Source organism: Musca autumnalis, unplaced genomic scaffold, assembly GCF_047663935.1.
Source record: "Musca autumnalis isolate F117 unplaced genomic scaffold, ASM4766393v1 scaffold_2, whole genome shotgun sequence".
NCBI lineage: Eukaryota > Metazoa > Arthropoda > Insecta > Diptera > Muscidae > Musca > Musca autumnalis.
In genome coordinates, this window is record NW_027411755.1 from 70,733,301 (window position 1) to 70,751,353 (window position 18,053).

At 34.9% G+C, this 18,053-nt stretch overlaps 2 protein-coding genes across 3 annotated transcripts in view; one reads left to right on the forward strand and one right to left on the reverse strand.

Moving 5' to 3' along the window:
• Positions 1–18,053, reverse strand: part of LOC141394063 (uncharacterized) — a 917,654-nt gene that overhangs the window by 473,532 nt on the left and 426,069 nt on the right. The gene's annotated exons all lie outside the window — the stretch shown is intronic.
• The window catches only part of LOC141394066 (uncharacterized), a 190,603-nt gene that overhangs the window by 141,437 nt on the left and 31,113 nt on the right, over positions 1–18,053 (forward strand). For both annotated transcript variants that reach the window (XM_073967901.1, XM_073967902.1), the window contains exon 10: positions 3,973–4,232. In XM_073967901.1, the coding sequence (XP_073824002.1) occupies positions 3,973–4,232 (260 nt within the window). The remainder of the gene's footprint in view (positions 1–3,972; positions 4,233–18,053) is intronic.

The window sequence follows — 18,053 nt, forward strand, 5'->3', positions numbered from 1 at the left end:
GACAAAATATTACTAAGGCCAAATTTTGGACCAGATCGGCTGATCCGCTCTAGAGTTATCTTGCGCTCCAACCACCACACATGGTGTCATAGGGGTTTTTTGCAACTTTCAGGCTATTTTTTCAGGAAGTATGGACTTGCCCCTAATGAAACTTGTACCTCGTATGGAGGGCAGTGAATACAAGTTGCTAAAACAAAAATCAGAGCGATTCGAGAGATGGCCCAAAACTGAACTTTTCTGAAATTTTGTGTGGGAGGTACCCGAAGGAGTGGGTCGATTGAGTTTATATTGAAGCATTATCTAAGTCTGGTACACATTTTACGATGGGGAAAATATGGACCAAATCGGTTTCTCCCTTCAAGAGTTATCGTGCGCAGAACATTTTCGAACTTTTGTGGGGGAGGTACCGGAAGGAGTGGACCGATATAGAACATCTACAAACTTAAACTAAGTTTGGGCAAAACATTAAAAAAGCCAAAATTTTAAATGAATCGGTGATCCGCTCGAGAGTTATCGTGCGCTCCAGCCAGACAGACAGACAGACGGACGGACATTGCTCAATCGACTTCAAATTGTCTGAAACAGATTTCGTCCAAACATACTTGGGGTCTAAAACCATTATTTCGATGAGGCACATTTTGCTCGTATGAAAGTGTATATGGGCAATATTATTGAAAATTTAACATCGTTGAAGCCAAGGTTTACCCCTTTATAACTCGCGAATAGTGGTTGTATATTGTACAATTTAAATGCTTTTGGATAAAATGAAATGTTTTTAGACTTGGCAAAAAATATTGGGTTTCAAAGTTGAATTGCGTGGAAGCTGTGGCTATATTTATGGTAAAAAATGGGTAAAAATGGGTTGAAGCCAACGTGTCTTTTTTTGTTTTCTCTCGATTTGTGATTAAACCACACTTTTTACGATTTTCCCGTTAAAGTAAAAGTAGAAGGCAACTAAATAAGGATCATCTCACTAGTGTATAACTTCTCAAAATTTGATCTGCGTCTACCATTAAATGATGCTGACATTTTGAAGCCAGATTTTAAGTGTTTTTTGAAATTTTCTTATAATTTCGTTCCGCAAACAGGTTTTTCAAAAAATCATATATAGGAATGAAGAACTCACGATTCTGATTTATTTGATATATGTGTCGTGAATGTAGCCTACACAGCTTCAGAGAAATCTGTATCCAAATACGAAAATTTTGTGTGAACAAATTTCTAAAAATCATATTTTTCGGGCCTAATTTTTACAATTGGCATTCGATTTACTCGTACTTGATTGCAAATTTTTGATTTTTACGTTGCGGATCTAATAAATCAATACTCGTGAAATTCCATCTACTAAAACGCGAGATACGAGAAATTCCAAGGTAGGAAAATCACCTAATATTGTTTTTAAAAAATATCGCGCATTTTATCGCGTATTCTGTCGGCAGCTTGCACTGCTATGAAAAAACTAGTGCAGGATCTTCCTTTTTGCGGAAACAAAGATTTAAAAACTTCACTGATAAGGGAACTACATTCATTTTATCCCAAAAATAGTGTGTGATGCTACATCCACGGTTCTTGACTGATTGCCTTGAAATAGGTATATATCGATGAGGATTTTCATGGTGACACTAAAACCGGATGCGGAACGAAATTGTATGAACTTTGGGACAATTAGCGATGTTTTATAGGTTTTTTAATGCTAAGATGCAGCCGATGCTACATCTTAGCGTCCAAATTATATTTCGAAAAATGTATACAAATTAAAAGATATGGTCTTGCTGTACATGAAAATCACATGCGGACAAAACGATTTTGATAATTACGCGATTTACACATATTTTAATAATGCATATATGTTAAAGCGGTTTATTTGAACTCTGTTTCCGTTTAAGAAGTCTAATGATTTATTTCAACAACCCGATAACTTTCCTCAATGGGAAATCTTCTATGTGAATGTAGATAAAGCAAAATCCACCCATTTTCTTGGGAGTTTCAAGAAAAATAAAAGAAGTACTCTTATAGAATTTTTCCAATATTTTCGACTCTAGAATGCGTGTGAAAACTATTATTCCAAACCAACATTTGTTTTTTGTAACACAAATATGTGCTTATTTTGGCTATAATATCCTAAATACTATCCCGATGAATATAAGTTTGGTCTCATTTGATTCCCCGTGAAGTCTTTATTTAAAACTGTTACTTTTTTGTAATTTTTGACGGGTATATGGAGCTATATTTTCAAAAAATTAGGATTACATTTAAAATTTTGTAAATTTTTTGTAAATTCCGCGAATGCTGAGAATCATTTTACAAGTATTATGCAATCTACTTAATGACGTCACTTCGTGATAACTTTTTAGTGACAATTGTGCTCAATAAAATAATTAGCGTGTTTATAATAATTTTTTCTTAAAAGCAGAAGTAAAACCGCGATAACATTTGTCCGCAACAACCAAAAATTTGCTCGCGAGCGGATTTGTACTGGGGAATTTTTTCTTAACCTATGTACCAAAAATCGTTAATGTAGCGCGAAAAGAAAAAATTCAATTTTTTGAAAATGGAATATGAAATAATTGGCAGTTTTGCCCATATACCCTCGTTAGCATAAATGCTGAGGGTATAAAAACATTATTTTTATAATACGAAATATGCCCATTTATTGTACTTTCAAAGATTTTGCCATATTTTTGACCAAATAGTCTGCAATTTGGTATTTTTAGGAGAGATTCTCCTTTAGCTATATTTATCAAGGTTTTCATTCATTTTGTATTAAGAATTTCTAGTGGACTCCTTGAGATATGTTTAGGAATTACAAATCTTACGTGAAGCGACAGACATAAAACTTGATTTTCGTGCTGGAAACTTCAGCAAAAAAAAACAGAATATACATTCATATACAGTCGAAGTTCTCTTCAACCGCGGGGAGTCAAATTATTCTTTGTAGAACAATTCGTTACAGACAATTCATTCATTATAAAAAAGTTTGACTGTGTTCCCACGTCATATAGAGCTTCAGTTCCAAAACTTACTTAGAAACTGTTTTCTAAACCAACATTCAGATATCTTTCGCCATCATCATATTCCAATAAATGTAGCCTATATTTCCAAAGCATTTTGTCTTACCAAATTGTTTACCTAAACGCCATCTTTCGTCATCTTTTTCACAAGCAAGGAGATGGGAACATAAAAATTGTTTATTTCAAATATTATTATTAACAAAACAAATCCCTTTGATAAATTATTCAGATTAAGTGAAAACAAGGATATTGTCAACATTTCCTTGCAAGACATAAGCAATGAATATTTTATTGGCATATTTATGTCTAATAATAAAATCGGGCGCATAAATTTCATTTCGAACAAGATAATCTATGCGGGGGAGAAGTGGGGGTGGAGGAAATGTGAAACCATAGACCCTGAAAAACAAACAAATAAACTAAAATTAAAAGCAAACGAATGATGGAAACGAAAATAACAAAATCAAATGTCCTTTTTTTCCAAACAGCAATAAAGACTAATGGATGGAAAGGACAAAATTTAAATATTAAAATAGAATGGATGTTGAACCAAAAAAAAAAAAAAAAAAAAAAAACTAGCCAAAAAATACGCTTTATCATTTTATTCTCCTTTTTTACAGGGAAATAAATATCAAATGTCTTTGGACTTTTGTTATTTGCTATTCTGCTTGACCTTACCACCATTAGGGGGGTTTTGAATACGAGAGGTATACCATACCTATGAGATCGTGTGGCAAATTCCTTAGGAATCAAAACAGAAATTTTTGTGTTAACCTCTCCCCTAGTTATCCATTGTTGGCCAACTGTTTTCCATTCACATAAAATTGAATTATCTATTGAAAATGTCTTTTAATTTCCTTCTCTTTTCTCACACATATTTATGCATGCCATTATTAAACTACCCAAAACAAATATTTTTCACATTTCATCGTAAAATATTTTTTTTGCTTTCCTTTTCTAGGGTCTTTTTTGGGCATTGGCTTGTATTTGGTTGATTTATCCCGGCACTCGTATACCCCACATCAAAGGCGAAGCCATGAATGAGACATCAACATATCCATTCCTCTATACCGACTATTTGCCAACTGAGTTTTTGATCAATGGCATTGTTTCGTGTCTGCTAACGGTTATAAATGTGATTTGCATTTTTATTACCGCCATAATAGTGTTGAAAATTAAGGAAGTCTCGGCGCCATATACAGCTAGTCCGGATTTAAAACGGTAAGTACACCAATGGGAGAGATTTACGAATTTAAATTCAATCTCACGCCATGCTCTTTGTTTATGTGTGTGTATTTGGTTTTGTTGTATATGGAAGAAAGTAAACGATAAATGAAAATGATATATAATCACATTAAATCATAAATAAAAGTCAGGGTCACAAGAAGATGAAGAAGAAGCGCGAAACGAATAGACAATAGAGAGATCATGCTGGGAATAGACCTTGACAAAAATAACAAAAAACACAAAGTCATAATTATTGGCCATTATTATTATGGCTCCAAGAGGAATTACATAGAAAATCCTTTAAAATTAATGATTGTAGACAGCAATTTTTTGGGGATAATTTAAAAAAATGGCAAGAAAAATTAAGCTTGCAAAACCGTTAATCCACTGGGTAGGTGAAGGAAATAAGTGACTGCATAACAGATTTTGAAAATCAAATATGTAATCTATTCGTCTTCATGAAATTCATATTCAAAAATTTATAATAGAACAAGTAAAAGTCGTTAAGTACGGCCGGGCCGAACTTTTTATACCTTCCACCATATATATAGTCTTAATTAAAATGGAATAATAAGGGTCCTTTCACAATTTTAGGTGGAACAACTTTTCGATAATGGATAGACTCCTACTGCCTCCCACTATTGCTTAAATTACACTGTGAACACAAATGTTGGGGCAGAGATAATTCCTTTTGGAGATGAAATCCCTTGGTGTGTGTGTATATTAAAAACCCCGAAGGACAGATGCGCCGTGAGTCGAACTTCCGCGTTATGGCCTGATGAAGTTTTTGCAAGAGACCCTGTAAGCCATCATGAATTAGTATTATATCTTTGTTTGCTGTTTTTGTAGATCACTTAGGCAAAAGTGAACAAAGATATAACGCTAATTCCTGATGGCCCACAGGGTCTCTAACAAAAATTTCATCACGCCATAACGCGGAAGTTCGACTCACGGCGGATCTGTCCTTCGGGGTTCATAATATACTCACCAAGGCCTTTTTACCCCAAGAGGAATTTTCTGTGCCCCAGACTTTCACCTCAATTTTGTTGCACATTGTTATCTAATCTAATCTAAAAAAATGTGTTCAGCTAGGTGAAAAGTACCACCTACGGGGTTATATCAAAGAGTCAACCTATCTTTAAATTTTTTGGCGAAAAGTTTTATAGCTGCAGGGAACTTCAAGAGTCAAATTGAGGGTAGTTTCATCAAAACAATGTAGACCCTCAAAAATGGACCCATGTTGACGAATTTTAGTGAAGAAATTTCGTGACCACTGAAAATTCCTGAAAATCGGGAGGTACTGTTACATGGGGGGATATACCAAAACATGGACCTATGTATATTGACGATTATTTTTGAATAGACAAAATTGTAGCTAAAATTCTCAAAATACCGATCATTACAGCTAGTTCGGTTAAAAATTGCAGCTAAAATTCTCAAAATACCGAAAATCGGGAGACACCGTTATATGGGGGTTATATCAAAACATGGACCTATGTTGGCGATGTATGGTGGAGATGTTTCATGACCACTGAGAACCTCAAATGGCAAATTACAGCTAGTTCGGTTAAAAATTGTAGCTAAATTTCTCAAAATACCGAAAAACGGGAGGCACCGATATATGGGGGCTACACCAAACCATGGACCTATGTTGACGATGTTACGTGGAGATGTTTCATGACCACTGAGAACCTCAAATGTCAAATTACAGCTAGTTCGGTTAAAAATTGTAACTAAAATGCTCAAAATACCGAAAATCGGGAGTTACGGTTTAAAGGAGGCCATACCAAAACATGGACCTATCTTGACTATGTTTGGTGGAGATGTTTCATGGCCACTGAGAACCTCAAATGTCAAATTGCAGATAGTTCCGTTTCAAATTGTGGCAATAATTCTCAAAATACCGAAAATCGGGAGGTATCGTTATATGGGGGCTACACCAAAACATGGACCTATGTTGACGATGTTTAGTGGAGATATTTCGTGACTACTGAGAACTTCAAATGGCAAATTACAGCTAGTTCGGTTAAAAATTTTAGCTAAAAATCTCAAAATATCGAAAATCGGGAGGTACCGATATATGGGGGCTATACCAAAACATGGACCTATGTTGACGATGTTTCGTGGAGATATTTCATGACCACTGAGAACCTCAAATGTCAAATTGCAGATAGTTCGGTTAAAAATTGTGGCTAAAATTCTCAAATAACGAAAATCGGGAGGTACCGTTATATGGGGACTATACCAAAACATGAACCTATGCCCATATCCTTTGGGATATAAGTTTGTTATTCACTAAGTGCCAAATTATAGCTAATTCGGTCTGCAAATGTGGCGAATAACGTCAAAATACCTCAAATCCGGAGGTACCGTTATATGGGGGCTATACCAAAGAGTGGACCGATATAGCCCATCTTCGAACTTGACCTGCCTATGGAAAAAAGACCCTCGAACTTGACCTGCCTATGGAAAAAAGACCCTCGGGTGCAAAATTTCAGCACTCTATCTCAATTATTGCGGACGCAAGAGTGATTACAACAGACGGACAGACGGACGGACATGGCTAGATCGTCTTAGAATTTTATCCTGATCAAGAATATTTATACTTTATAGGGTCGCAAATGATTAGTTCTATGTGTTACAAACGGAATGACAAACTTAATATACCCTCCATACTATGGTGGAGGGTATAAAAATAGTAGAAATACTCCAAATATTCGATTTGGCGCCACCATGGTGACCGACTTACTTGCACACAGAAGTCCGGTTATTAAATCCCTGCAAGAATTACTATTTTTAAATTCATATATAAATTGTTTTTGAAATCATATTTAAAATTAAATATTAGACAAATTCCTAATATATAATTGGGCGCCACCATGGTGACCGACTTGCACACAGAAGTTCGGTGATCTATTCGTTAATCTATTCCTAAGGTTTTGTGTTATATCTTCATGAAATTCATACTCAAAAATTTATAATAGAAAAATAGTAGAAAAATTCCTAAAATTCGATTAGGCGCCACCATGGTGATCGACTTACTTGCACACAGAAGTTAGGTTATTTAATTCCTGCAAGAATTATTATTTTTTTTTTAAATTCATATTTAAACTATTTTTAAATTCATATTTCAAAATAAATATTAGAAAAATTGTAGAAAAATTCCTAGTATTTAATTGGGCGCCACCATTGTGACAACTTTCACACAGAAGTTCGATCATATATTCCATAATCTATTAGTCAGGTTTTGCCTTATATCGTCATGAAATTCATATTCAAAAAATAATAATAGAAAAAAATAGCAAAAAAATTCCTAATATTCTATTGGGCGCCACCAAGGTGACCGACTTACTTGCACACAGAAGTTCGGTTATTTAATCCCTGCAATAACTATTATTTTTAAATTCATATTTAAAAATAAATAATAAAAAAATAGTAGAAAAATTCATAATATTTAATTGGGCGCTACCATGGTGACCGCCTTGCACACAGAAGTTCGATCATCTATTCGCTAACCTATTAGTCAGCTTTTGTCTTTTGTCGCCATGAAGTTCATATTCGAATATTAATAACAGAAAAATAGTAGAAAAAATCCTAATATTTGATTGTGCGCCACCAAGGTGACCGACATAATTTCACACAGAAGTTCGATTACAAGAATTACATATTTGCGTCTGTAGTCACATTTTCTGAGTATCCTGACTATAAAGAAGTGGTTCCATATCAATCAGTTAGAATAGAATCGGACTGCACTCACTGACTTGAGATAAGCCTTCCCTTGCCTCTTTGAAAACGTCCAATGGAAATATATTTTTGTCATTAATTTTTTTATCTGAAATGTTTATTATAATTACCTAAGTTAGACGCTTTTCAGTAGACCACGACAACCATTTACGTTATTATAGTTAACAAACATATATGTATTTTAACTTGGGTTGGTGTTAGGTAATCCGAACACTAAAATCCGTAAATAATTGTTTTAAGCAAAAATATGAGATTAAATAAATATTAAAAAAGTTCATCTGTTACATTTCCCAGACTAATTCAATTCCATCATCAGATATATTATGCCGCAGCTAAGGACACACGTGTCGTTTGAAAAACAAACTTATAAAAAACACAAATACATACTTATATACTCTCCTTAACAGATTGAGAGCTTTATAATCTATTCCTTAAATCCAACAATACGTAAGCGTTATACAATGATAATTGATTTGAAATCGACATTTTATATATAACAAACATTTACTATAATAAATAAAAACACACCACGTTTTTTGTGTTGTATTTAGTTTCGAATTCTTCTCATTTATAAAAAAGATAACAGGAAAGGAGGAAAAAATGAAACCATTTTTTTTAACCTCAAGGCAACATATGTGTGATATATTTGAACAACGAAAAAAAAAAACAGAACTAATAAAAATTACTTGGGTGGGGTTGTAAAAAAAAGAATAATGCGATATGTTAGTATTGGCCAGGGATTGTAAAAGAAAAATGGCGTTAAATTAAAATCCAAAAACATAAAACAGACAAACTAAGGAAAACATTGTAGGTTTCCCTCTTAAAAAAATAAATAAAAATAAAGGAAGTATGAAATGAAAGCAGCCGTTCAAAATGATTTTTAAACCTATGCCATATTGATATAGATTTAACATGATAATCTTCTTATATATAAAAGACAATGTGTGTATGTTAGTATGTTTGTATGTTCCGTATAGACTCAAAAACGGCTTAACCGATTTTCTTGAAAATTTCAGAGAATGTACAGGGAACACCGGTGGTGAAAAAAGGCTATATATTTTTTGCAATTCGGAGAGGCGGGGTACCTCCCTTATGCCCTATTTTTCAAAAGCGCTATTTTAACAAAATTGACGATCGTATCGAAAAGAAAATTAATTTGCGAGACAATGTTTGTTGTGTCTTCAACCCTAGGTACTGATGTGGGGCCTAAAGACCCGACCACGCCCACTTGTTTAAATAGCTTATATATTAAAAACAGCTTAACTGATTTTCTTGAAAATATCAGAGAATCTACTGGGAGGACCCGTGGTGAAAAAAGATTATATGTTTTGTTGAATTACGGTGGGGCGGGGAACCTCTCCCATGCCCTATTTCTTTGAAAACGATAATTTAGCAAAACTGAAGAACGTATCGGAAAGAAAATTAATTTGGGAGACAATGGTTGTGGTGTCTCCGACCCTAGGTACTGATTTGGGGACAAAAGACCCGACCACGCCCACTTTTTTAAATAGCTTATATATCAGAGAATCTACTGGGAGGACCCGTGTTGAAAATAGGTTATATATTTTGTTGAATTTCGGAGGGGCTGGGAACTTTCCCCATGTCCTATTTTTTTGAAAACGATATTTTAACAAAACTGAAGAACATATCGGAGAGAAAATTATTTTGAGAGTCAATGGTTGTTGTGTCTCCGACCCTAGGTACTGATGTGGGGCTAAAGACCCGACCACGCCCACTTTTTTTAAATAGCTTTAATATTAAAAACTGCTTAACTGATTTTCTTGAAAATGTCAGAGAATCTACTGGGAGGACCCGTGGTGAAAAAAAGATTATATATTTTGTTGAGTTACAGTTGGAGGGAACCTCTCCCATGCCCTATTTTTCTGAAAACGATATTTTAACAAAACTGAAGAACGTATCGGAGAGAAAAATAATTTTTGGACAATGGAGGTTGTGTCTCCGACCCTATGTACTCATTTGGGAACAGACTACGTCCACTTTATAAATATCTTATATACCCAAAACAGCTAAACCGATTTTCTTGAAAATGCAGGGAATGGATAGGGATGACCCCTGGTGAAAATAGGCTATATATTTTGTTGAATTTCTGAGGGAGCGGGGTACCTCCCCTTTGCCCTATTTTATTAAAACTCTGTCTTTGCTTTAGAGAATGTACAGCGATGGCCCACCATTAACATCCATTGTGAAAATAGGCTATATATTTTTTTGAATTTCGGAGGAGACGGGGTAACTCTCCCATGCCCTCCTTATTTTAAAAACTTATTGGCACGCCGATTTTATAAATACGTTATATCTCCAAAACTTCTGAACCGATTTCCATGTCATTTTCAGATGATGTACAGGGAAGGCCCCTGGTGAAAATAGGCTATATAAACTTACGAACGTGTCCGTTTCCCCAACCCTGGGTACATATTTTACCCGCAAGACCCGACCAATTCCAATTTCTGAAATATGCTACAAATCAATGGAAATACCAGATGTTATGCATAACGAAGCATTGGTCTTATTGGAATGCAAGTCTTTAGATTAGAAGGCAACATCTCGATAGCTATAGCTTCATCAGGTATACATTATAAGAAGGTGCAAGGAGGACACAGTCGACCCTTAAGTTGCCACTGGACATTCTTTTGATTGAATTGCACACATGCAATATTAAATAGAAATTATCATCTGGAACGCATGTACGATGGCACATAAAAAATCCCAAGACGCTTTAGAATGATTCTTAAAGGATTTAAGAGCAATTCACGTTTAGATTTCAGAAAAACAAATAAATATTGGAACGAGTGAGATAGGCGTTATGTTCGGCCGGGCCGAACTTTTTATACCCTCCACCACGAGTTGTATTGAAGTAACAAATACCATTTAGTTTCCTTTCGTTTATTAAAGTACTAAGCGCTTCTACCGCGCTAACTGAAGGATATCACTTTTTTTACCAAGGTTTTATACCAATGAGACATCAATATGTTCTACCCATTCAGAATCACAGAATACAGCCATTACATTTGGACGATGCATATATAACCTTCAAACTGCGTAAAATCTGGATGTACCTTCGTATTGGGAATAGACATATCTAAATATTGACCTACATATATTGAGCAATTTCTGCGTGGAGGTTTTCTACCCATTGGGACTCCGAAATACCAAGTTACAGCCACTACAGTACCAACTTACAGTCCCTCCAATCGGAGAACCCGCTATACCACTTCAATTATTAAAACGCACATCTATATACACACTTCTCAGTACGGTACCGAAAATTTGGAGTTACCGTCCTTTGTGGGCTATATCAAATGCGGGGAAATTTCCATAGTCCCAAAGGTGACTAAATACTAATTTTCAGAGATTTCGCTGTGATAATAAGGCTAAAACCTTCACAAATCGGGAGGTAGCGTCCTATGGGGGCTATATCAAAACGTGGAGCTATACTGACGACTTTCTAGGAGAAATTTTTGTGTTCCCAAATATGACTTAATACCAATTTCAGCAATTTTGGTGTAATAATGAGGCTAAAACCTTCAAAATACCAAAGATTGGGAGGTACCTCCTACGGGGACTACAACAAAACGTGGTAGAACTGTTTTTGGTGAATGTTTTGGTGGAAAGTCGACGCGTCACTCTTCATTTTTTATGGGGGCTATACCAAAACGCAGCCGATTTTCAAAACTTTTACGGATCTACAATACCAAGCTTTTATGCACCTACTCCAATTCATTAGGGCGCTACAGTGATTTCCAAAGACAGACGGACGCTGATCATGAATATATATACTTTATAGGATGGCAAATGATTATTTCGAGGAGTGCTACTGAGGAATGACAAAGTTAAAAGTATGGGGGGGGGGGGGGGTTTAAAAATTCTTCCAGGAAAGCACCCTACTAACCCATTATTTTAACAAGGGCATGTGGCACTGAATAATTAGTTATACTATAACCACTAGAAAAACTAGTTATTCTATGCCCACTAGAAATTGACAAATAAATTAAAAAATATATTCAATTTTTAAAACAGTTGAGGTGGAATTTATTTTCAATTTCAACACATTTCATATTTTTATTTTATTTTACTCTTGGCTGGATTCGATCATGCGAACTTCCGATTTGTAGCCGAACACAATACGCACTGTGCCACGCGTACGAACATTAAGGGTTGTTTAAACAGTTCGTTCCACAAACATCCCATAAAGGACAAGGGAGACTTTTCTCATATCAATGAGTGCACCCCGATTCATATTAGCTCAATGACATGGGACCTACAGTTTATCGCCAAGTCCGAATGGCGTGTTCTAAGACACCACTTTTGTAGAGAAATTTGCACCACAAACTGTTTTTTTATTTTCTTAACAAAAAACACACAACCCTAGGATTTGTAGTCGGACACACACGCTCTGTGCCACCGTACTCATAACATAGTAAGGAGTGAAATTAGCAGATCCGACCGCACGATTTTCGGTATCTTAACCCATTTCGTCCCGAGACCAATTTTTTATTTATTTTTAAAAAAAAACTTTTCTAGGGTAATTACGAAAAATCGGAAATTTTTTTGAGTAGATTTTTGACATTAGTTCGTCCTAACCTCAAAAATCTACTCAAAAAAATTCCATTTTTCGTTTTCCCGGAAAATGGTATTCAAAATTTAGAACACTGGCGCGAACGTTATATGTGTAGAAGTAAAAAATTTTGATTTATTCAATGTTTCATTGATTTATTTGATCATATTTGAAAGAAAAAAATGGATGAGGATTGGTATTGAGTCTCCTATAGGTCTACAAAACTTTTCCCGGAAATGTGTCAGTACTGGTTCATGTTTTGGATTACCCCCATAGAACGGTACCGCCCGATTTTTGCGGTTTTCAGGAATTAAATCTTCTATGGGGCTATAATAACTTTTTCCCCTAATATGTCAGTACATTTCCACGTTTTGATGTAGCCACTGACATATTGGATAAGAACCAGTGTTCGAAATTTCGAATAGTCAACTTTGCACATATCTACAGTCACGCTTGTGCATGTAAATCATGTTCTTTATATTGTATGAAACGGTTACATATATTTAAAAAAATTAATTTGGAAAGTATCGAAAAATATAGGTTTCAAAAAGGTACCCCTACCATTGGTGCAATGGTATGCACACCCGCCTTGCACACATAAGGTCGTCAGTTCGATTCCCCGACCATGCAACATCAAAACACTTTTCAACGGTGGCAAAATACCCCTCAGTAATGTTGGCGACATTTCCTGAGTATTTCAGCCATGTAAAACTTCTCTACAAAAGTGGTGTCTTAGACACCCCGTTCGGACTCGGCGGTAAACTGTAGGTCCCATATCATTGAGCTAATATGAATCGGGGTGTACTCATTGATATGAGGGAAGTCTCCCGTGTCCCTTATGGGATGTTTGTGGAACAGTTATTATTATTACCCCTACCATTGAGGGGGAGGAGGAGTTTTCTAGAGAAATTTTTTTTTTATTTGCTGACACATGAGACTTAATATATAAACTAACACTTGTTTAAATTTTAACTTTTTCATCCATAAATATTTTTCTGAAAAACGTGTAAAATCACTTTTTTTGTTCTAACAATCGAGCACCAAGTACGAAATGGGTTAATGGCTTTAGCCTCATTTACATACCAAAATTGCTTACATTTTGAATTTAGTTTTCGTTGAGAGCTCTGAAAATTCCCCAGAAACTTGTTGCTGTAGGTCCTCATTTTGATGTGGCCCCCATAAAACAGTAAACCGTATCTATCAATTTTCCACATTTTCAATGCTTTAGCCACATTATCACACCGAAACGGCTGAAATGTGGCATTAAGTCTTAGCCAGAGTTATAAAATATTCCCAGAGGGAATTGTCGGTATAGATCTACGATTTAATATAGGACCCATGTAACGATACCCCCCGATTTTGTTTGTATTTGTGGCATCTTTTTTTCTATCTTCAGATCGAAATGATTTATTCGGAGCATTATTAACATAAGGCTTCGTGGCAAAGGATCACTTTTTTACTTTCATAAACTAAATGACAATGATAATTCCACTGTTCCTCAATACAACTGGTTGTGGAGGGTATAGAAAGTTAGGTCACACCGAACTTAAAGCGTTTTATACTTGTGCACTTTTACTTGGAGTAATATTTCATTGGGGACCTAATATAACGCCTAGAAAGCCCTTAAACTATCTGAAATCGAGGGCGATTTTGCACATAGGCTTTCGATTTATTGTTCCTAAACTTCACACCTATTTTACTTGTTTAGAACATAAACATGGACCAACATCGTATATTTTAAGCAATTCCGTTTGAAATGAATAGTTTATACAATATGCTCTATAAGTGTCAAGATATCAGCATCAGTCGTTTTACGTGGCTGTATATGATCAGTCAGTTAGTCACTCATTATAATACATTTTGATGTAGATGTGTTTATTCCCCCTTTAAATATGCTGTATTGCCTCAAACGACAATCCTCTACATTACCTAATATCATTCACACAATATTGTTTATTAAATATTTAATATTTGTCCTCCGTAATCTAAAAATATGTGAGACCCATGTAATGAACTGTCTGGGAAAATGTTGATTAACGCCTTAAGCTATATTTCATATCCAAAAAAATAAGGAAAAATAAAACAATTTTCCTACACCTAGCTTAACAAATGCTTAAAGGTCTCAATTTACTTTATCCTAGTGCAAAACAAAAATCTATTTACAAAACAATATAAGCTAACAAGACGTCAGACTAATATTGTCGAAGTAAACTAACACCAATAACAACAGTGTTACTTACCTTGCAAAAGTCACATACATACATAAAAGTACACACACTGGTGTATCCTCGGTGCGTATTTTGATTTAAGCAACACTATTTGGCAAATATTGTACGAAATGTTTTTTCTATTGGTGTGTGTGTGAGTGTTTTGGTTCCTTGTTTGCTTGGTTGGCATGGCCTCAAGTAACAACAAAATAAACATGGAATCCGACAATGTACTTCTTGCCTGATAAAAAAAATTCTCTCGCACTTACTAAACACTAAACAGGACCCAATACAAACCAAGGGATCAGTTTCCAGCAATAACAACAAATAAACTTGAAACTACAAATTTATACAAGTGATGTACATTCTCGTGCGTTTCAGTGAACTACCTTTCCACAAAAAAAAGGAGAAGAAACTTAAATCTTACAGAAAATGTCTTTCAAGGGGTTTTTGTCGTTCTCTTGGAGAGACATTGAAAATAGAAATTTTGGCAACAAGCAAATATCCGATTCCCAGTTCTTGTTAAGTATGTCTTGGCATTGCAAATGCCCAGTTGAATTGGTAAGATTGTCATCATGAACACAAACACACACACAGAGACACATTCCGACATACAACCCAATGACTAATGAAAACCATAACCATATCTAACTTTACCCTTGTGTCCATTTGCAAAGTACATACGAACATACATCCATTTACAAAAGTGCTGCTTCCAAATTTTTTGAATCCAAAACAACAAGAATCACACAATGAAATAGAATTTAAAAACTATATTAAATTCCAAAGCATACATTTAGGCAACAATCTAATGTTTGGGAATTGCATTGCATACATGATATTCTTGTTGTACTTCTCGATGTTTTTGTAAGTCCTTCCTTTATTAAATGAATACAAAAACATATAAAAATAATAGAATGAAGTGTATTTTTATCTCCTGGCTTTCTTTGCTTAATTGAAAAGATTTTAGTTTCATTCTCTAAGGATGACCACAAAACTAAATAAATCTATACTAGATTTCTATGTAGTCTGACTTAAAAAATTTAATGAACTCATGAAAATTTAATTGATATTGTTTGTTGTTTTTTCTGTTTTCTGGCATATATTTTCAAGAAATAAATGCAGTAATACCTTTTGTTTTCTGTTTTGTGGCAGATATTTGAAACAAAAAATGAATTAAAAAAACAAATGTCTTTATTTTTGCTTTCAAATCTTAAATCAAAGTAATAAAGCAAATCCAGATGATATTTCACTATAATGCGGATAAACAATGATTTTTGATGTAAGGCAACATTTCTTGAATGAAAAATGTATTAAAGAAAAACTAATTTAAATAAATTTTTATTCACTAAGTATTCAAATAGGTTCAATAAGTAAGCATATCAAGGCGTTTTCAAAAAAATCACCCCTGCCTACTAGTCCAGTCAAAATAGATATTGAAATAGCAAAAATTCACACAAAGCTGAATTTTGGTGGAGAGCTAGGATTTGCCTTTACAAACAATGTCCTAAAAGTCTTCATTAATCCCATGTGTGCAAGAACAGTTATACGGAGTCAAAGGTCAAAATTTAAGGATTTTTTAGGTTTTCGGATTTTTTCTTGAAAACGATGGGTCTAATCAAAAAGTGACTAGAGCAAATATTATAGGCAGAAAACTTCGCTACAAGTTAGGTGCTAATAATTTTTTCCTAGAAGGAGCCATTCCTGAGATATAGCGGTTTTAAAAAACACATCATTTATATGCACTATTAAGCGAAATACGCACATATTCAGGTGAAATAGCTAAAATAACCGGAGTAACCGTGTAATCACGCTACAGGTCGCAATATTGGTGGGATCGTCATCAAATTTCGAATGTTGTTGGGGGTACCGGAGGTGAATTAATATTCAAGGGTCGGAATGGGCAAACAACTTTTTGGAGAAAAAGTCAACATGTTATTCCAAAGCGAGTATCTCCGCTTCTCTAAGCGATATACCAAACGCAAAACCTGGCAATAAAAGTAGAAAATATGCCCTTTACAACGATGAAAAATAGGTTGGCGTAGGTGTCAAACAACGGAGATATCGCAATTGTCGGTAATACCCAGCAAAAATTAGGATCCTATAGTCATTATGTAACCCATTACAAAGTAATGTAACAAAGCAAAACGACTTACTTCACTACTTACCAAGTAATGAGTACGGTGGCACACAGCGTGTGTGTCCGACTACAAATCCTAGGGTTGTGTGTTTAACGCTCACTTCGGCACTCGAGTTTTTTGTTAACAAAATAAAATTCAAATATCAGTATAAAATGATCTTCGCCTTAATAAGGTACAAAATAAAATAATTTCAGCATGAGCCAGGTTGGGATTCGAATCTGGGTTCAGGAATCGATTTTCCTGGCCAAAAATTAAAAATTTTGTTTTGTCGAGGATATCTAATTTCTATATGGGATTCGATAGTAAACATATTGAAACTAAGGAAACCAACAAATTAGGTCTAAATATTGGAAGATGTGGGCGTGGTGTGTCCATAAAGACGAACATTTTCCCAATTTTTGGGAAATTCGTAGTTTTTGCAAATTTCTGAAGAACGACGTAGCTATTTCTTGGAAACTATAACAGATATTGTGTTTATTGTTTTTTGGTAAGGTAGGTAGGATTGTGGCCTTTAAAAACCGTAGCGTTTACACAACATGAGCTATTTTATTTTTTCTTAGGTACTAAATTTTATGAAATTCCAAATTTAGTGGACTAAAACTTTTGTGGAACAACACGGAACAATGTTCTGTTTTCACACGAAGATGCCCGAGAGTTTCCTCTTTCAGTCCATATATACTTTTGTATCCGTCCCGTTCCCTCAGTTTAATACTTTTTTCAATTTATTGAAATTACATGGGTAAAAATGTGTGTTTTTCTATACCGTTTCCCATATGAATTACAAATTTTTGACACAAATTAACATTATTTTTATACCCTCAGCCTTTAGGCTAAAGAGGGTATTTACACTTTGATACGACCAAAAATGTGTCTCACCGAAATAATGGTTTTAGACCCCAAGTATGTTTGTACGATATCCGTTTCAGACATTTTTGAGTAGATCTAGCAATGTCCGTCCGTCCGTCCGTCTGTCTGTCCGTCTGTCTGTCTGGCTGGATGGTGCGCACGATAACTCTCGATCGGATCAATCGATTCGGTTCAAATTTTGGGTATCGAAATATTTTGTCCAGATTCGATTTAAGTTCGAAGATGGGCCATACGGGTCCACTCCTTCAGGTACCTCCCCCACAAATTTTCAAAAATTGCCGCA